General features: G+C 39.1%; 1 protein-coding gene across 2 annotated transcripts in view; it reads left to right on the top strand.

Moving 5' to 3' along the window:
- Positions 1–1,883: 1,883 nt before the first annotated feature.
- UGGT1 (UDP-glucose glycoprotein glucosyltransferase 1) overlaps positions 1,884–20,646 on the top strand; it is a 29,306-nt gene continuing 10,543 nt past the window's right edge. The window contains exons 1-23 of one of the 2 annotated variants that reach the window (XM_053459424.1): positions 1,884–1,922; positions 3,671–3,809; positions 5,143–5,216; positions 5,517–5,647; positions 5,832–5,944; positions 6,834–7,008; positions 8,079–8,175; positions 8,615–8,693; positions 9,616–9,716; positions 10,213–10,312; positions 10,558–10,618; positions 11,625–11,716; positions 12,892–13,042; positions 13,210–13,329; positions 13,593–13,678; positions 13,984–14,119; positions 14,836–14,967; positions 16,438–16,602; positions 16,792–16,912; positions 17,109–17,207; positions 18,700–18,723; positions 19,789–19,883; positions 20,370–20,576. In XM_053459424.1, coding sequence (XP_053315399.1) covers positions 3,673–3,809; positions 5,143–5,216; positions 5,517–5,647; positions 5,832–5,944; positions 6,834–7,008; positions 8,079–8,175; positions 8,615–8,693; positions 9,616–9,716; positions 10,213–10,312; positions 10,558–10,618; positions 11,625–11,716; positions 12,892–13,042; positions 13,210–13,329; positions 13,593–13,678; positions 13,984–14,119; positions 14,836–14,967; positions 16,438–16,602; positions 16,792–16,912; positions 17,109–17,207; positions 18,700–18,723; positions 19,789–19,883; positions 20,370–20,576 — 2,496 coding nt within the window. In that variant the 5' untranslated portion in view covers positions 1,884–1,922; positions 3,671–3,672. The remainder of the gene's footprint in view (positions 1,923–3,670; positions 3,810–5,142; positions 5,217–5,516; positions 5,648–5,831; positions 5,945–6,833; positions 7,009–8,078; positions 8,176–8,614; positions 8,694–9,615; positions 9,717–10,212; positions 10,313–10,557; positions 10,619–11,624; positions 11,717–12,891; positions 13,043–13,209; positions 13,330–13,592; positions 13,679–13,983; positions 14,120–14,835; positions 14,968–16,437; positions 16,603–16,791; positions 16,913–17,108; positions 17,208–18,699; positions 18,724–19,788; positions 19,884–20,369; positions 20,577–20,646) is intronic. The other variant, XM_053459425.1, reaches the window with a different exon arrangement.

The raw sequence follows: 20,646 nt of genomic DNA, 5'->3' as shown, positions 1-20,646 counted from the left end.
CCCGTGGTCTCATCTGTCCTGCACCAAGGTTACTGAAGAGCCCAACGGGGTCAAGCAACCCACATTACATGACCCCACAGTCACAGATTCCGCAGCGCTGTACAAAGAAGAAAATGTTACAGGGCATTAAGCAAGTAAGATGGTTATGCAGGCATTGGAAACATTTCTTCTGCTTTTATTTTTGCCAGCTTCATTTTACATGAAAAATACCAATACAAAATGTACTAAATAATATGTCCAATTATATGCATATATACAAAAAAGAAATTGCATAAAAGGTTGGTCATTTTTTGGCATGAAGCAGTTAGTAGACTTGTATGAACCTTTAACACATTTTAAAGAAATTTGCGAATTTTATTAAAAATAGGAGGGGACGCCAACAAAACAAATGAAAATGAAGCAGAAAGCTCCAAATTTTTATTTGCTTTTTTCATTCACTCTCTGCCAGGCTCTCTCACTCACTCTCTTACTACCTTTTTTTTTCCCCATCTTGTTCTTCTTCAATTATTCTCCATCTTGTTCTGAGCTGCTTCTTTCATCTATGGTGATCTGCTGTGTTATCCTGGCCTCCTGGAGCACTTCCGCATTAGGACAGAACATCTGCGTGCACAACGGGCACAACGTCCCCTGATTGGGATAAGATTGCAGAAGTGCTCCAGGAGGCCACGATGTCTGTATTATTCTGGCCTCCTGGAGCACTTCTGCAACAGGGCGGAGCCCCGGCGCACACCGCAGCCTCTCCCCTTTTCTCCAATAGGGGAAAGGTTGTCCCCATAGTGAGCAGAAGCTCCTCACTGATGCAGAAGTGCTCCAGAAAGCCTGAGGTGACGCAGCGGATAACAGGAGGAGCGGATCACTGGAAAATAAATTACAATGAAGAAGAAAAAGAAGAGGAACAACAGCTGTGGAGATATTGAGAGAGATTGTGAGAGAGAGCGTGACAGAGCAGACATCCCAAGCTAAAAAAAAAATCATTTCAGGTGCCCCCACCGCCACCAAACATGTATTATGGTCCTCCGGCCCCTGGTACCTGTGCCCTGGTCAGTCTCTGTGGTAGACACCGGGAGAGCAAGTGGCACGGCATGCATCCTGATTGGTCTACTAACTAACCTATAAGTTTTTGGTAGGCGGGCTCTAAAGGGCCACAGAGGAGGACCAGAGCACAGACACGCCTGAGTGCAGATTTCCTCCTACCACCCCCCCCCCCCCCCCGAGTGAGTGTGAGAAAGAGTTCAATGGTCATAATGAACTCTCTCTCACACTCGCTCTATTTCCGGGATGTCTAATAACATGAGGGAGACTCCTGGAACTTCCAGAGAGTAAGTGTGAGCGAGCGACAATTAATTTCATTTGCGAGTGGAAAAAGCCCATAAAATCCCTTCTGAACCAAAAGGGCAGAAAAAAATTGTGCAAAAACGAATGGACCAAAAAGAAAATGAAAAATTTGTCTTAATCGTTTTTTGGCTACGTGCACAAGACTAGCAGTTACTAATGGGCTTTCGCCCAAGAGCTTTTCGGAACACAGGAACCCTGATTATTTCCTTCACAGCCTATAGGCATCACATCCATAACATAAATCATAGCAATAAGCATGATAAAAGCTAACACTACCCAGCAACAGATGACGCACTTAAACACGCCTTCTCCCGCTCATAGCCTAGTCACCATAACAGTATGTGTAGCACCATCTTAGATGTGGGCTGATGACGTGTCTCGTTTGTTTTAGACAATGACTAACAGACACATGACGGTACAATTCCATTGTTAAACTTGTCGCATCGTAAAGCGTTTGTTAAAGAAAGAACATTTTGCCCCGATCAAAAATGGCCGCTGCAGTATCGCGCGATAGCCTTCCGGCGCTAGCGGAAGCGGAACTGCTCAGTGGGAGGAGTGGTACGTGTTGGAGAAAAGAGCCGGTAGCCGTGAGTATTGTGTGTTTAGACAAGTAGCAGGTTAAAGTTCATAATGCTGGGGTTTGATAATGATGTAAGTGCGGTGTGCTCGTTCCCGGGCTGTACCGCTGGCAGCGTCTTACTGGGTTATACCGTGCAGGGCATTTCCGTGTAACGTCTGTCACTATCTGTGTAAAGAGAAAGTGCTTCTTGGTACAGTCATTATAGACCGGAAACCAAATGCTACTAGAAGCATCCTCTGCTTTGTAGGATATACATCCTTTCGGTTCAGTTACTCATTTAAGTGAGTAAATTCCAATCTGCACCTCATTTACGTGACTTTTTAAATTTTATTTATATGTTTGTTTTTGTGACCTTCAGTCTATTCCGCAGTTTTCACGGTACATTAAAGGCCTTCTGCATAGCATGTATTTTTCAATGAAGCGTGTCTGCGTTGTCGTGTTTTCCAAAACATTTTCGCTTGCTACTGACCAGAACATGTGCTTCTCTGCATTGTGCAAAAAGGGACACTCGTGTTCTACGCAGCCCCCCTGAGCATTTGTGCATTCAGATTCATTCGGTGGTTCTGCAAAAAGGAGGCCAGACACCCCCCGCCCCGGGCGCTGGTCCAATAAAAAAAATATAATAAAAATCACCAAAAGCTCCAGCTGCGTGCAATATGGTGGTTCGCGCATGAGGCAATGTCGTCTCCCAATCCTCTAATTGGGGGAGAGGATGTCACTGCAAGTGCCACCATATTGCCCTCTTCTGCTTGCTTTTGATGCAAATTATCTATTTTATATAGCACCATCAGATTCCACGGTGCTGTACAAAGGGTAGATAGGACATAACAATTAGTTTATAACATAACAAGATGACAGACAGAAACCGGTGAGGAGGCCCCTTACAATCCAGGGATCTGGTGCAGACAAGCCGTTTGGGCGTAAAGATGACATAGATAACCTGTTTGATCACCCAGACAAGCCATATGGGCTCAAAGATGGCACAGACAAGCCGTTAGGGGGAACTGACAAGCCATTTGGGGGCATAGACAAGCCATTTGCGTATAAGGATGGCACAGACTAGCCGTTTGGGGTCAAAGACGTTATCAAAGCTTTGCGGGAGGCTATTGACACCTCTACCAGAGAAGACGGGTGAACACATTTTATTTCTGCTATTCAGGGACACACTATGGAATGGATGAGATCACACACATATATATATATATATATATATATATATATATAATCACAATGATTCATAAATGCACACGCACCGTCACATACACATAACACACATGCTGATTTTAGATTTAATATATTTATCAGACATGAGCAGTCTCAATTAACCCCCTCCATTACTAAACATGAGCAGTTTTAGACAGTTAACCCCTTATCAGACTTTACACAAACAGTGGGTTTCTTACCTGAGTACCCCCTTGAAGAGAGTGTCAGCCAATCAGGAGAGTTAAGAAGTTTTTTGTTTGTTTTTTTTACTATTTTTAAACAGAAGGAGATTTTGTCTCCTTGAGCCGGACCTCCAGGGCAGATGGACCCCTTACAACTGTAATGGTTGTACCCCCCTAATGGCAGCCCTGCTTGTTAAGTCATGTTTACCCTTTGTATAGCCCTGTGGAATTCGATGATGCTATATAAAATAATAAAAAAAATATGTTTCAAGCATATGGTTGTTACATTTTCTCTATGGCTCGTAGGTGTTCCAAGCAAGACAGATTGTGCCCCTTCACTCTAATTCTCCTCTGTGTTTGTTTCCCATAGAAATGTCCTGGAAGATGGGAGCCATGACAGTTGTATACGTCTTGTGCCTGTACTTTGCCGTTGTATCTGCGGATTCGAAGGCTGTGACAATGTCTCTTACCACCAAGTGGCCCTCTACACCTTTATTACTGGAAGCCAGGTAGGACTTTCCTTTGTTTTTACATGTTGGTGAAGGACCAGCCTGGGTTTTTACATGTTGGTGAAGGACCAGCCTGGGTTTTTACATGTTGGCAGTGCTGAGGGCCAGTGGCTATAGAAAATGTATTAGAATTCTCTATTTTTCTTTCTGTGAAAATGTTTTGCATGGAACCTGTCACTTTTTTTTTTTTGCTGTTGGGGGATTTCTGTGTTGTCTATCCCCTTCATCTTATTCTGCACTTGTGTTTGGCATCTATAAATCCTGTTTCCTTCTCACTGTACATTTCATGCTCTAATTTAAACACTTTGGGAAATCTGTTCACCCATTCACGTTATCCATTCTCCATGATCCCGTGCTCGTTCAAGCAGTTGCATAATTTTCTGGCACTCTGAGCTTAATATGACTCCTATGCAACCTCCTCTAGCGTAATGTGTGCATTTGGTCTTACAAGGTCCCATCATGCGTAGAAAGCTCAGAGGTTTCCTTCTATTGTATCTTTATGTTATAACCATTCGCCTCCTAAAAAGGTCTAGTGAATCGTATAGAACTCGTGTTTCAGAATTACAGTCCAAATGATGACAGAGGCAGGCTGCACTACCAGACATACCAAACATCCATGTACGATGCTGTGTGTTCTGTGTTAAGCATGTGTGACCCCGTTGCAGTTGTGTTGCGCCCTAGTGGCACGATAAAGCCCTGCAGCTGTGTGGCCATTGGCACAGGGTAATGCCAGCTGGCTCTGCAGAGTATTTCACGCAGAGAATAGGAAGCCTGGGGGAATGTCTGTATTTTCAGTTGAATGAATAGACGTGTCAAAAAGGTTTTTCTGCCATACACTGTACAAAATAATAATCTAGAACAATTTGCAGTTGATCAAAGGTGATCCGCTTGGGCAATAAAGTCACATCCTGTGATATAACTGGCTTTATTTCGCTAGAGTTTCTCTACTCTTAAAGCCATGAGCTGCTCCTTGGGCCCGTACTCCATTATTTCTTGCCGTTGTCTCCATCCATCTGGTGTGGCTTTCTCTGTATTTCTGTGAGTTGGGCTCGCTTGGTGGCTTCATGCTTTATTAACCTCGATCTTGTTAGTGTTTTTTTAGTTTAGTAATCATATTGCCACATAATCTCTCTCTTTAATCAGAAGCCAGTGCCAGATGGTAAACATCAGTGACATTTTACGCACTCTTAATTTAAAGAAAACTAACATGGACTCTGTGGTGTGATTATTTCTGCTGTTAAATGCTGAAGATTTCTTTTAACATCTCCACTGTGACCCCATAGGATAGATCCCAATGTTTTTGGTAATTGTTTATTATGTTTTTCTTTTACAGTGAGTTTTTAGCTGAGGAAGGACAGGAACAATTCTGGAGCTTTGTGGAAGAAAATCAACAGTTGGATGATCAAGGTAGTATTAAAAGTGTGGCGTTAGTTGGCAATGAGATATTATCCTCCTGTCCCAAAATCCATGAGTGTCTGTCTTACCCTTTAACTCTTGACGTATTTTTCCCTCTGGGAAGTTTAAGCCAAACTGTGTATCACACGCAGTATAATCTGAGCCCAGTTTATCAACCACCTAACTTTTAAGCTCTGATCCTTACAAATATATATGATCGATATATTTCTATATATATCAGAATCTCGCTTACTAGGTGTTTTCATTGCTTCCAATTTTCATGAGCATGTTTAATTATTTCTCTTGTTGCAGGTTCTGATTTTTCAAACTACCAGCTAATGTTGAGTAGCGCTGTTAGACACCTATCGCCGTTCCAGCAGAACCTGCTGAGATTTGCCCTGTCTCTTCGATCTTACTCTGCTACTGTACAGGCGTTCCAACAGGTTTGTAAATACCCGATTCCTAGAACCAGCAGGGAATCACTAATCATACTATGGGACTGGACAGTAGTAGTAGTAGTAGTAGTAGTAGTAGTAGTAGTAGTAGTAGTAGTAGTAGTAGTAGTAGTAGTAGTATTATACACATCACATGTCTGGCATCCTTACAGAATATGCTGTTTTATTGTAGATTGCCTCTGACGAGCCTCCCCCTTTGGGCTGCAGTGCCTTCATTACAGTTCATGGAGAGAAAACTTGTAACTTGGACAACTTATCTTCCCTTTTAAAGTCTGCTGCGGAGAGGTATGTTACATAAGATTTCAAACATAATTCTGTGCTTGAATTCACTATTTGGGACTTCTTTCCGCTCACTACCATGAAAATATCACAATTTTCAACAAAATGTTTACGTTGGGTTGAATAATCGCTGTTTCTAATTAATTGGTAATGGGAATAAAGATCAATGTTTACTGGCTTGGAATAACACTGATACACAGAGACAGAAAAGAACCACTGGCCCACCTAATCTGCGTTTTTAAATCAAGAAGAATAAGTATTTAAGTATTTTGTGAGTTATTAAAAAATGCATTTTCGTGAGGTAGAAGCAGCAGCTGCTTGCAATGTCTGTCATCCAACAATTGCCTGCTTGAAGGGAAATTTAAAGGGACTTCTCAGCTATCATATCCATTAAAGTGCTTGTGATAGTTGGCATGTCCATTTAATTATCAGTTAGGATAGTGCTACATTCTAAGTGTTCTTGAATTCCTTTACTTGTTTCCTCTAGATATTTGCTACCAAAAAGATATGTTTGTTTCTTTGTTCATCAGGATCATTTACTTCTCAAAGCTTTCACATCTGCATTTCTTTACTCACGCAGTTGCATGGTTGCTGTGGTGTATTTATGGCTTCTCAAACCTTCCAGATCACTAAACTGTGACCCTACCCTGTATTATTTGCAAACAAAATAATAAAACAGATTAATCCAAGCTGTCCTGCTTTTCTATTCCCCTAACATAACCCTGGGATCCCAATGAAAGTCGCCAGGACATCCGGTTGCCGAGAGACTATATTTTAAAGACCACTGATTCTGTATAATAGGTTACCTCTTTTATTTGACCCCCCAGTATGCAAACACTGTAAACAAAACACATTTTCTGCCTCTGGTAAATTATTTTTATTTCCGATCATCTAGGCCCAAGCCATTCTTGTTCAAAGGAGATCACAGATATCCGGGTAAAACCTCTGACAGCACCGTGGTTATACTTTATGCTGAGATTGGCACCAAGGAATTTTCCGTCTTCCATCAGCTGCTTTCCGAGAGGGCCAGAGCGGGAGAAATCAACTATATACTGCGCCACTATGTTAGCGTATGTATCCTTAATAGCTTTTCTGTATATTAGACCAAGAGGCTACCATTTTAAAATGTTATGTATTTCAGACGTTCACATTTCTCTGTAATATATTATGTATGTGGAAAATCGTTGTGTAGTATTAATCTAGGCACACTTGGTATCGAGGTCCTATGATGTTTGTATGAGTCCTCCCTGCATGTTAACTTCTAACATACAATAAACATGATATGGAGTGTATTAATAAAAAGTGATTCTGGTGCAAAGATTGAAAAGTTATCTTCTCGCTAAAGCAAACAGTGTTCCTGCTGACTTCTTTCGCATGGGCTGCAATGAATATTCATTATTATAATGGCACACTTTCCCATATTTGCACCAAAGTTGCTGTGTGTAAATACAATTCCCAATATGCTCTTAATTATTATATTGTATGTAGCAAGTTATACATGTCTCATGTTTGATATCTAGCAAACTGTTACGTGAAGGTCAGTGCATATCACTTCCAGTGGCCGGAGAGTTGTGTGGGAGAGTTTTGCCGCTGTCATGTATTCCCTCTGATATCGTCCATATTAAAATGATAAAAAGGTTTTGTACCGTGTTAGCCATTGAGAAAACAGGAGAAAAGTATAGTTCAAATGATATGTCAAATGGTTTTATGGCCCCTCTAACCAGGAAGTAAACTGACCAAGGATGCTTTGTTTGAACCATATCCGTCCACTGGAACTGCTGAACAAATTCCCCTGTGTTTATCTAAAGTCTTTGTTAATGTGTGAATTGTGCTTTTGTATTTAGAAAAGTCTGTGTTAGCTTCATTAATGCCTGAGGAAGAGACCTAACAACTTGGTCTTGAAAGCTCGCAATTAAACTCTGTTAGCCAATACATGGTATCATTTTAACTATACTTTTCTCATGTATTCCCTCTGTGACTCTTATGTGATAAAACTACTTTAGTATTAATACTTGGAGTGCAGGGAGCTCATCCACAAACCTGTTACATCTCTCGATTTATTATATAAAATCATTGATTTCTGTGATGTCATTGCTCTGTAGTGCCTCATTTCGTAAATGGCATGAATCGTTTATTTCAGAGACCTGGAGCTGAAAAAGTTTTCCTTTCCGGCTATGGCGTGGAATTGGCAATCAAAAGCACTGAATACAAAGCGAAGGATGACACTCAGGTGAAAGGTAGCCTAAAGCTCATAATATTCATTATAGCGGACGTTTCTCTTTATTTTATTTAGATTATAATTCATTCAGAAAAGGTCATTATGAATGGTGGAGTAACTATTGAGATGGTTTACATACCTTTTGTTGAATTTGACCTGTTGTTTGAATTTGCTTTCTGGCTGATTTGAAATACTGAATGCACGTGTAGTCCATAATGTTTGGCCAAGCATGTCTGACTTTATCACAAACTGGAAAGTAAAATACGGTCATGGGATACATTAACTGCCCGGCTGCCGGGTGTTTCTGCTTTCCTTTTTTTTATGCTATATATTACTATACCTGGGTATAAAAAGAGACATTACTTTTCAATGTATTTAAAGTTTATTTAAGTTTTAGAATGTGTTATTGGCAACTTTTTTTATATATATATAAATCTGTATATTTGTATCTTTTTTAGGGAATGATGTAAATGCCACTGTGATGGGTGAGAATGATCCAGTTGATGAAGTGCAAGGATTCCTCTTTGGGAAACTAAGGTACAATGCCATTAACTCTTTATTTAATCTGAGCAGGAACAGAAAGGATTGATGAGAGAAGATTTTAAAACTTTGTGAACATTTAGTTCCCGTTAAGTGAAATCGTTCACGTCACGTATTCCAAAATCACGGCGTAGCAGGTGCAGTTTTTCCTAGTGTAGTATTTAATGTGTAATATCACAGTAATGCAGCCATTTCCTGGCCCGATTTATTTTTAAGTGTCGGTTGATGATGAGGGTGATCTTGCGCATGTTTGCATCTCCACAAGATGTTTATATCCAGTAGACTATTTTCCAGATGCAGTTTCTAACTAAATGAAAACTATATAAAATTAGTGTATTTTATCAAAATATTACTTCTTCAAAAGGAAAGCATCTTTGAGACTTGGATGTATTGTGCAGAGGCTTTTATTACTTGCAACTCCAGGTACCCATTGATTTTAATAGTACTGAACATGCGTTACCTGAATAGCAGCAGGATTTTGGTGTTGGAGAGAATAGGACAGAGCAAAATGCTTTTCTGTGGAGCTGTCTGGAGTCTGAGTTGGTGAAGAGATGCTGCTAGTTTCCCCTCTGAAAGGGTTTTTAGTGAATAGCAATAAATTTGAGTATAAAGAACGTGTAAAGTGAGATAAATAGGTTGAAGGCAGAATTGGAGTATTAGCAGCTCTAGAATGAGAGTCAACAGTAGCGCAAAGAAGACAGACCTGCAGCTCCTGCTGCTGATCACGGGGCCTGCTGCTGATCACGGGGCCTGTTGTACGTCTTTTTCACTTCCCTTGGAGCCTCCTGCAACTCTTGCCTGTCACGGCCCTAAACATGTTGTTGATCTTTATATTTGAAAATACATATGTTTTTTTATGCACTTCATTCCATCGTGAACTCTGTGGATGAGATGTAATATTTTTTTCCCTTATTTTCAGACAACTATATCCAGAACTGAAAGAGCAGCTAAAGGAATTGAGAAATCATTTGGTAGAAAGCACCAATGAAATGTCCCCCTTGAAGGTGTGGGAGCTGCAAGGTACACCACTTATAATCTTTCTAATAAAAGTACACATCAACTGCTAGTACTGGATAGTCAATGTATGTATTTACGTATTTTATATATATTTAAGTAAGTTAACAAATAGGGTGAGCCAGACACAGCCTTTTGGGGGTGATTAATACATTTCAGCATGTAACTGTATAATGCTGGTTGGTACTGTAAACCATTATGTAAGGTGGTGTAACATTATGGTTCATGCATCTTACATACATAAATACGTAACGGATACCCAGAAATATACACTCAATGTATAGAAACAAGTGCTGAGCTGCTTTGTTTCATTAATGAAATCCCCCGGTCTTGTATTAGAGGTAATATCACTGGTGGCTGTCTTGTGTATAGAAAGAAAACTATGATATTATGTAACAAGCCATTCTGGTGTATATAGGTGGAATTACTATAGCAATGGAATATTTCTGCTTTTTTCTACTTTTGCAAAAGCACGATTACTAATTAGTTTTTACCTTTTCAGATCTTAGTTTTCAAACAGCGGCACGGATTCTAGCTGCTCCATCCTCAGAGGCTCTGTTGGTTATGAAGGATTTGAGCCAGAACTTTCCCACTAAAGCCAGGTGATAAATCTGTTTGGATTTCTGCTTATCGTGTTATCAGTATGTCTTTTATTATAAGCTGGTCTTGGAAGATGCTATTTATCACAACCATACAGCCAAACCTTTGTGAGTAGATCATGTTCAGAATGGCCGCCGGACTGCCGTTTAAACGGTACAGCACTTTAAATTCAGTTTAAATCAGATGTTTAATCGTTCTTATAATGAGAATGCGTCAGTGTATTAATTTGTCCTTTTTTGTTAATCAGGTCATTAACCAGAACAGTAGTTGATCCTGCTCTTCGCATGGAAGTAGAAGAAAACCAGAAGGTGAGAGTTCGTGTTCCTATTATTTCATACAAATTCTTAACTTACAAAAGGAAAAGTTTTATAAACTATTCTGTATCAAGACATGTGGCAATATATTTTATACTTGGTGTTCATAGTACTTGACCACATAGATTAATAGTTTAGTTCATTCCAATTTCATGTGATGACAAATAAGGATTGTTCAGCCCTGATGGGTTCACTGTAAACTTTAAATGTAGAGGTCGATGGCAGAGAAGAACCATTTTCAGTATATAATGACTCAAACCTTAACCAGTCCTTGATCTTATCTATACGGCTATCCCATGCATATTTAAATTCCATTACTGTATTAGCCTTTACCACTACTGCAGGGAGGTATTTCTACTTATCTGCCACCTTCTCAGTACTCCCTGCCACTTATGTCTGGACCTCCTTTCTATTATAATAATAATATTAATATAATATCCTGTATATTATATTATATATAAACCAAGTACTTATATATGACGTGGTACTTTTGGTTGATCAGTTATAGGGGTGCGGATTAATCACCACTGAAATTGCCCTAATTGTGCATTAATACACAAGGAGGTAGCTGAGAAATATTTAGCCAGAAACCCATGTGGCCGGCATACAGGTATCACAGTATCTGAGGTTTCATGTGGCAGGTTTCACTTTGTATTTTACTTTTTTCCATTTTAAAGTTTTGAGGTCTTCTAGAAGCACATTTGGTTGGCATTAACCCCCATGGACTTCAGATGTACTTCCCTCCTCTGCTGTGAATGTTCTACCATCTCTCCTTTCTTTGACCTTTTATATGCTTTTGTCCTTTATAATAATTTAATCCAGTAATCCACGCGCAAATTTTGTTCGTCTTGCTTTCCTGCTTAGCGAGATAAATCGTTCTCAATCAACTGATAAAAAAGTGCTTTTTTTCACAGGCAATTTGTGATGTAATCAGAAAAATATTGAGACATACAAAGCTCACAAGTTATTTCTATTATTTTCTTGTGTATTTTCCCCACAGTATTTCAAAGGAACCTTAGGTCTGCAACCAGGAGAATCGGCTCTGTTTATCAACGGATTACACATCGATTTAGAAAGCGAAGATATCTTCAGGTAAGACAAGCATTGATTTTTGCAAGTACATTCAGAGCGACAGGACATGGCCGGCACGACTTCTCTAATATACCGTATTTGCTCGATTATAAGACAAGGTTTTTTCAGAGCAAGTATGTGTGATTAATGGAATGAATTAATATTTAAATGTTTGTGAATGAGTGTGTGTGTGATAGCATGGATGTGTAAGGGGGGTGGTGGTGGTGGCATGGCATAGGGAGGCTGTAATCACAGTCCTATCATCCCCAGGTTCCAGCATGTACTGGCTGCCTTGGCTTGATAGGAGTGTGATTGCTGTTAGCAATATATATATATATATATATATATATATATATATATATATATATATATATATATATATATATATATATATATATACCTCCAGAAATGCCTTTTAACCCCCTATATGCCACTCTGCCCCATGATATGCCTTTTAACCCCCTATATGCCAGAGTGGCATATAAGGGTATAAGGCATATCATGGGGCACAGTGGCAAATAGTGGGGTATAATGCATTTATGGGGGCAAAGTGGCAAGCCTGGGGCAGATGTGCATAACTGGGGGGCAGGTTGGCAAATAAAAGGAAATAAAAAAGTATATATTTTTTCTCAATCATAGCTTTTATTTAATATGAAAAAATTGTTTACATGAATTAACATTTACTAGTAAAACTTTTTTTCCTATAGGGTCGTCTTATATTCAGGCTTTTTGTTTTTTTCCTAAATTAATATTTAGATTTTGGGGGGTCGTCTTATAATCAGGGTCGTCTTATAATCAAGCAAATACGGTATTTAGAACAGACTTCTCTAATATATTTAGAACAGTTTGAAAAATGTTTGAGGGGGAGGCAAATGGTAAAAGTGTCTGCCGTTGGGGCAGTTTCTTTTATTTTAGTAAGCTTCATAGCCTAGGGGTTAGTGCTTAATAAAATATTTCCAATATAAAACCATTCATGTAAAAATAATAAATCTTGAGATCAGCATATTTTGGCAGACTGTGTCCTGGTTAAAGGAAAATGCATATAATAAAAACATTTTTCTTATTTGCCCCTTTACTATTTAAGGCTGTCTCCTGTTCACTATAGCTTCATCCTCCTCATGTGTCTGTTCTTATAACATCTTTTTCTTCTCTTCTTACACATAAGTTACATACTCTGTCACTTTATTCTCTTACAGTTTGTTTGATACATTGCGCAACGAAGCTCGAGTGATGGAAGGTCTTCATCTCTTAGGGATAGAAGGTGCTGCCCTGCATAATGTTCTAAAACTCAATGTTCAGCCCTCTAACTCGGACTATGCTGTGGATATCCGCACTCCTGCCATATCTGTGAGTTATTTATGACATCAGATCCGTTAACAAAGTATCAGAACCACCTTTTTTATACATACACTGTATGTAATGGCACAGAAGCATTGCTCTGTCCGCTGTAGGTCGGTCTTCACTATGAAATCATGCTAATTTTATTTCTGTTATTATTCTCTCGCGATGTGCAGTGGGTGAACAACTTGGAACTTGACAGTAAATACAATTCATGGCCGTCCAGCGTTCAGGAACTGCTACGCCCCACCTTCCCCGGTGTCATCCGACAGATCCGCAAGAACTTTCACAACTTGGTACGTAAAGTTCAATATTTACTTTTCTCATATTTGGTTTGCGTGTTCTCTTCGCTCATTTCAGCTTGAGTTAACGTTGTGGCAATACATCTACCGGATGAAAAGAAACATTGTCGCCTGATCACAGAATCTCACCATTAAGCATGCTTCCAAGACATTAAACACAAAACCATCATTCTGTTACTCTTCACTTCTTCTTCAAAGTGACCTTTTTTGGGCAAACCACTGGAACTTATTTTTCCATATTTAATCTTTCTTTATAGGTTCTTATTGTTGACCCTGTACACAAGTCCACCTCGGAGTTGATAAATGTGGCTGAAATGTTCCTCAGCAATCATATTCCTATCAGGTAAAGTGACCAGTTATTTGCCTTTTTTTTTAATATTTTCTTCCCTACTGATATTTAACACTTGCTATGAAGATGCATATTGAAGTTGATGACTTTTTCATACGTCTTAGCTGCAACACCTGTTTTCATAACAGATGTATGACCAAACCTGAGGTGCTATAGCCAGCGTTTCAGTCTAAAACATTGCTGAATGATCGCGCAACGCATTGGACGGAATGGCAATTACATATTATCCGCCATGCACAGAAGCATAAATACTATCAAACACCACATGAACCTAAAACTCATTCTGGTTTATTTTTCAGGCTTGGTTTGGTGTTTGTTGTAGATGACTCTGAAGATGTTGACGGCATGCAAGATGCGGGGGTTGCTCTTCTCAGAGCTTTCAACTATGTGGCTGATGAAATTGACAATTATCAGGCATTCCAGCTGGTCGTATCGGTAGGTTGTTACAAAAAAAAGCGGGAAAACACCATATTATTTAATTGCTTTTTGTTCAAATTAGTGCAGTGGTTTATTAGGTGTTTCATAATGCAGCAGAAACTTGGTATACAGAAAAATAGTTGGTGCTAAAGAGGTAGTCACATTTGTGATTCCAAGTACATAGTTGAGGAATTAAATGGTCTGGGAGAGTGGGGAGGCTGGGGGTTGGTGACTCACGTTTGTGTTAAAGGACCAGTTATGTAAGAAAGACTTATATGATGATCCTTGGGGTTTATGGGACTCCCTGATTGGTGAATATTCAGTATTCCGTGTCCAACTTTATAGTTTATCATCCTGTCGTTATTTGTTCGTGTAACAAGCAAAACAGAATCGAAATCCGAAGGCCTCCAAGAAACTTTATGCAGGTTGTACCTCCAATATAACAAAAAAAAACTCTAGAGTGTATTGCTCTTCATTGTCAGTAGAGCATTCTCTTGGCTCATCCCGCTGGCCTGTTATGTAATTTTATTTTTTGCCCTGGTGAAGGCCTAGTTCTTTATTCATGAGTTCTAAACCTTGGCTGTAAACTGGCATATTTGTAAATAAATATTGTAATTATCGCATTTGCAGAAATATTTCTTAGGCTGAATTCAGCTGACCTGCGCAGGGTAAAGAAAACCTGTATCGTTTACAACATCTTTTCTTATTTTTTGTTTTAATAATGCTGTTTTCAGATCTACAACAAAGTCCGTACTGGAGAAACACTAACTGTGAAACATGTAACCAGCGTCCTGGAGCAGAAGTATCCATATGTCGAGTTGAGCAGTATTATGGGTTCAGACTCTGCTTACGACCAAAACAGAAAGGTATTACTTGTGTTTGGTGTCTTGCTGTCAACCAATGACAACATTGTGATTTTCCAGTGATAAACCATATTTCATTACAGAGGTCTAGTTTTTCCATTACCCTAAATCAGGGATGGGGAACCTTTTTTCTGCCGAGGGCCATTTGCATATTTATGATGTGATCTGTGATGTCCTCAGCCAGCTCCACATTGTATATTTATCCCAGCACCCCTTTAGTATTGATTTATATGGTGCCCCCAGCCAGTCCCATATTGTGTATTTATGCCAACCAGCCAGCCACCCCCTTTAGTATCGTGTCAGCCCTGGCACCAATATTGCATCCACAGGACCTACCTAGCACCCAGACGGAAAGCATAGGACCACTCATCTTTGCCCTTAAACAGCATTCCTGTGCCACCCTTGCCTCAAAAAGCCACCATGTGTCATGCTTCCTTCCATGCTCACATCCATGCTATCACACACACATTAATTTGCTCATTTACAAATATACACTCATTCACAGATATCCATTCACAAATATTTCCTCATTCATTCACTCAATCACACATGCTCATTCATACACCCCCACCCCCTTACCTGAACTGCTGATCTCTTGGTGCCTCTTTTGCCCCACAAGACGGATGTTCCCACCCCTGCCCTAAATGATGACATTGATATAGAGTTCATTGATATTACATTTCTATTAACTATACTAATAATCACATCCTACCCACTCGATAGCCTTTTGACCTATCGCTAGTTCAGGCCTCTTTTGTTTGGATTTCGTTTTTATTTATTTTAACTACTAAAACATTACCTGAAATCCATTGTTATAGGATTAGCACACCAGAGGGCAAGTTAACTGTCTCTTAATTGCAACATATTATGTTAAAGGGGCAGTAATATCTATTCTCTTTAAGCCTTTATTTTAAAAAGTATTTTAGCATCCCTAGACATTGCCAGTGAATAGTGCTTTTATTTTACTGCTTGCATGCAACCCTGTTCTGAAGGCTAATCAACCAGAATCTCTGGGTTTGTTTCACAGTTCAGCTGCATGCAGTAAGTGCGTGCAGTCATATCCCATTGATAGGTATTATGTATATTATGATGTGTAATTATGTATTGATGTGTTATGAGTATATGCAACATTTACATTGAAATGGTTAAAATGTGATTGTGTCATATAGAATTTCAGTGTGCTGTAGGGTCAAGGGAATGTACCGTAAGTAGGATTTAGGAATTGTCAGGCTGGGTGCACTCTGAATGATGTAGATATGTGGTTGCCCATATCCACAAAGATCTGTCCGCGTATGGATTATCACTTTTTATTGTAATGAAAAATGCATTTTAAAACAATTGTATTTTTTCCTTTCCCGTTCTCCCAGTGGTAAAACGAGTTATTTTGCATTCAGAGTATAATAAAAAAAATTGAATAAACTGCACATTTACCTTTTTTTTTTTTTTTAAACTTAATTGGGCTTTCTATTCCAGGAAGGGAAGGAGTACTTTCTGCAAACAGGGCTGTCCCCTCTCCCAGTTGTGCTGTTCAATGGCATGCCATTTCCAAAGGACCAGCTAGAGTCTGATGAGCTGGAGACAGCGACAATGCATAAAATTCTGGAGACAACCAGCTTCTTTCAAAAGGCTGTGTATTTGGTGAGGAGTGTTAAGTGATGGTTTTACAAATATTAGTCTCAATTGTGACAGTGATTTTTTTATGTATCTTTTTTTTATTTTTTTTATTTAATTTGTTTTTAGTTTTATTACCTTGGAGATTGTGCTTATCCAGTGATACTTTAATCTCTTTATTCTACAACTATTTTGTATTGTTATTTCTGTTATCAGGGAGAACTAACCAATGACAATGATGTTGTGGATTACGTCATGAGCCAGCCCAGTGTAGTACCCAGAATCAACATGAGGATCCTTGAACCACAGCGGCATTACTTGGATTTCACTGCTACTAGTAAGTATTGTCCTGTCTATAGAAATTCTAATAGGATAGATGGATGGACCTCGCTCTGAACAAATGTTCCCAATTGATGTTTTGGTGAAATTGATATACATCCAAATGCACTGAGTATGCCTACAACGATTACTAATACTTTTCTTGCTGCTTTATATTTGCCTACTTAAGTTAATTTTTATTTGCTCCAACGCAGATAACTTCTTTGTGGATGATTATGCCAGATTCAGTGTTCTTGATACAGATGATAAGACCGCAGCAATAGCCAACAGCATGAATTACCTGACAAAGAAAGGTAAGAAAACCTAATGAAGGTGAAGAATTTGGCTCTATTAATCTTGGTGTGCTTTGTTTACGGACATTGGTCTTTGTTGGGGAAACGCTTTGAAAACATACCTGACTTCTCTAAATACAATCTTTTCTCATTTGTGGCAGCTGCTGTCAAACTGAACGTAGATTTATTTGTTTCTTTAAGTGTCGTATGCTGCTTTGATGAAGATAGATTCTAACAAAATCTATTTTAACATTGAAGGGAAACTCCAGCCATTTTGCAGAATCCCCTCATATGCAGGTGCCCCCCCCCCAACCATTTGCCATGCAGGATATACGTTCAGCGAAACATGCTTACTTGCATGGAATACAGTTACCTCCAGCCAGCTCCTGCAACGGCTCTGCAAATGCTAAATCCATGCCAGTGCATGAAAGATCAGGCCGTCAATTGAATTTATGGCCTCAAACTCGGCTATTTAATGTGGAAGGACTCAAAATGAGTGCGTCCACATTACAGGGGTTTAAATGCTCGAACTTCCGTTCAGGCGTCCCTAGGCATATGAGGTGTATGCAAATTCAGGAGAGGTATATCAATATATTTTTCATTTGTACAATTTAAAAGAGGTAAAAATATAGAAAAAAAACATATTAAATTATGGATTATATAGCTGATTGCTTTTTATTTTATTTATAAAAACGGGCCTATTTGTCCTGAAAATATATATAAAATTTGCAGTAACTGAGAAAGAGGGGAACGTAGAAAATACCTCTTTAAAGGGGTTAATATAACCTGTGTGTTATATGTTAATCAAGTCTTTATACACTAATAAAAACATTTGGGGTCGCTTAGCTTAGAAATTAGTAGCTGTGTAACATAATTGTTTAGCCTTTTAAACTTAAACTTGGATTAGCGAACACAACGTGCCATTGGAGTGATGGGAGTGATAAAGGGCTTCTGTACGGCTATGAAGATATTCCATTAAAAATCAGCCGTTTCCCGCTACAGTAGTCATTTATAACATTAACAACGTTTGTGCTGTATTTCTCATCCTTTTCATGTTATTTTAATGGGTAAAATTAGCGTTGCTTTCAGAAACAACTTTTCTACGTGACCCCAAACTTTTGAACAGTGGTGTGTTTTAAAGGGGATTGCATACGATTCAGAAACTATTTGATGAAGATGAATTTGCTCGTTTCCGTTATATGGCTTTAACAATTAGAAGAAGGTGGTACATGTAGGAGAGAGGTCTCTCCTTCAAATTAAAATTTGGGGGGAAGCCACCACTTTGGCAACGCTCCGTATTCTACTATTGTTTCACCGTGGTTAGTACCGTCACTGAGCAGGAGGAGTATAACCCATGCAATATCTGAGCGAGATACACACAAAACGTATGCTTCCTCTTTAATAAAAATCCACCTTGCTTATATTCTTACAGCTGTGTATGTTTTTCTTGTCCGTCTCGTGTCCTAATATGATTTTTTCTTTCTCTGCTTCTCTGCCATCCTTCCTTGCCCAGGAATGTCCTCCAGGGAGATTTATGGTAATCCGCGTTCTGGCATTGCCTCCAATACTTGCTTGCCTTATTTCGCCTGAAAGGTGCAATTCCTGGTTTTTGGGACTTGGTCTCCATGCAGCAGTTTGAGCTTTTCCATGTTACGTTTGACAAGAAACGCGTTTATCTTCCTCACATTCGGCGACGAACCTTGTCCGTGATGTCGCCGAAGTCAAAATGAAAGGCTTCATCTTAAAAGTATCAAATAATTAGCAAATAGATGACCTGGAGGTTAAATCAGTACTTTTTAATTGGACAACCACAAAATAAGGGAACTGCACCTATCACGCCTTTCTCACGGCTAACCAAGTGATAATTACGATGATCACACCATGTTAAATGCACGTAATTAGGTGTTTAGCTTGTTACCTTCATACTGTGTGAGCGTCCGACTGAGACGTCCTTTAAGGACACGTGTGTGTGTGTGTGTGTATCTATATATATTTAATATTGTACCCTACCATTTGCTATATATCAGTTTTATATTATACCCTACCTTTACATGTACCCATAGCTATCATACCCCGCCTCTCCACAGTTTTGTGTGTTAATGATATTAATAATACTTTATATCATTAGCTTTTCCTTTAAGTTAATCTTAGAAGGCGGTTTTAACATTATGCGACAGCTCTACTAGTTTTATAATAACATTGCATGTTATTTTTAGCATAATAATGAATAAATCTGTTATTTGTGCGCTGCTTCCCCTGTGTATTTCCCAGCATCCCACGATGCCTCCGTCACATTAACGTTAAATGCCAAGTCTGATATTTCCTTAAAATATGAATAATAATGAATAATAATTTTCTCTGCCAATGTGGCTTTTTACGATGATGAATCTTGCATTTCTGTTGTCATATTTTCAACATTCTCCCTACTCTGACCTAAACTGCATCAGAGTCGTTTCTTCTATTTAATTATGGGAAAAAAAAATTTTTTGGTTGCTGCAAAGCATTGTGGGAGTGTCAGTGCACATTTTTTTTCTTTAGTAATGTGTGATTCTGCAGTATGATTTTGTAGAGAAACCCCTTACATGTAATCATCCTTTTGTAGATGACTCCTTTGTGAGACCCGTCACCCTGTGGATCGTTGGAGATTTCGATACACCATCTGGACGTCAGCTTTTGTATGATGCAATTAAACATCAGGTAACAGTTCAGCCGCTACTAATGATGTATTAGGCCAGCTTACTTATGTGTACATTGCTCGCTTAACATTTCATGACGGTTCAGTTTCATTCTGCTGTCGGTTGAGATGCGCAAGCAATTAACATTACATGACTTTAATTTACTGGCTTGCACATGCTGCCGCTTTTCCCTCTATTCTGCCTATTATCCGAGCTGAACTGGTAATAATCTTTATAACAGTAATATATTCAGGTGTTTGGTTTTTTTTCGAGGGGGGGGTAGTTGTGGCCCTATTGCGTGACTGGGGCCAATCTGACCTGAGATCAGATGCAGTACTAAAGACTCAAGCAATGTCCTTGTCCAACATAAGGCAACACTGGTGCAATTACTTAAATACGTTTGCACAAAAAAGTGTATAATCGTGTTCGTTGATATAGAAGAATGTCTTTATGATGTTTTATTAGTATTATTCAATGTGTGTTTTCTGCAATGTTTTCACTCGTTTAGAAATCCAGCAACAACGTTAGAGTTGGTATGATTAACAACCCCGGTGAGGATCTGTCCGATGAAAACACTCGTTTCGGGAGAGCTATATGGGCTGCTCTTCAGACTCAAAACTCTAACAACGCCAAGAACTTTATCACCAAAATCGTTAAGGAAGAGAATGCCAGATTGATTGAAGGAGGACAGGACGTAGTGGAATTTTCCGTTGGGGTATGTGCTGTATTTTAGCGTTCATATAGCTCTTTATCTAGTAATGTACAGCCTTCCAAATCTTGCTGGT

The sequence above is a fragment of the Spea bombifrons genome, chromosome 3 (genome assembly GCF_027358695.1).
Source record: "Spea bombifrons isolate aSpeBom1 chromosome 3, aSpeBom1.2.pri, whole genome shotgun sequence".
In the NCBI taxonomy this organism is placed as follows: domain Eukaryota; kingdom Metazoa; phylum Chordata; class Amphibia; order Anura; family Pelobatidae; genus Spea; species Spea bombifrons.
This window is presented reverse-complemented; position numbering and strand designations above follow the sequence as displayed.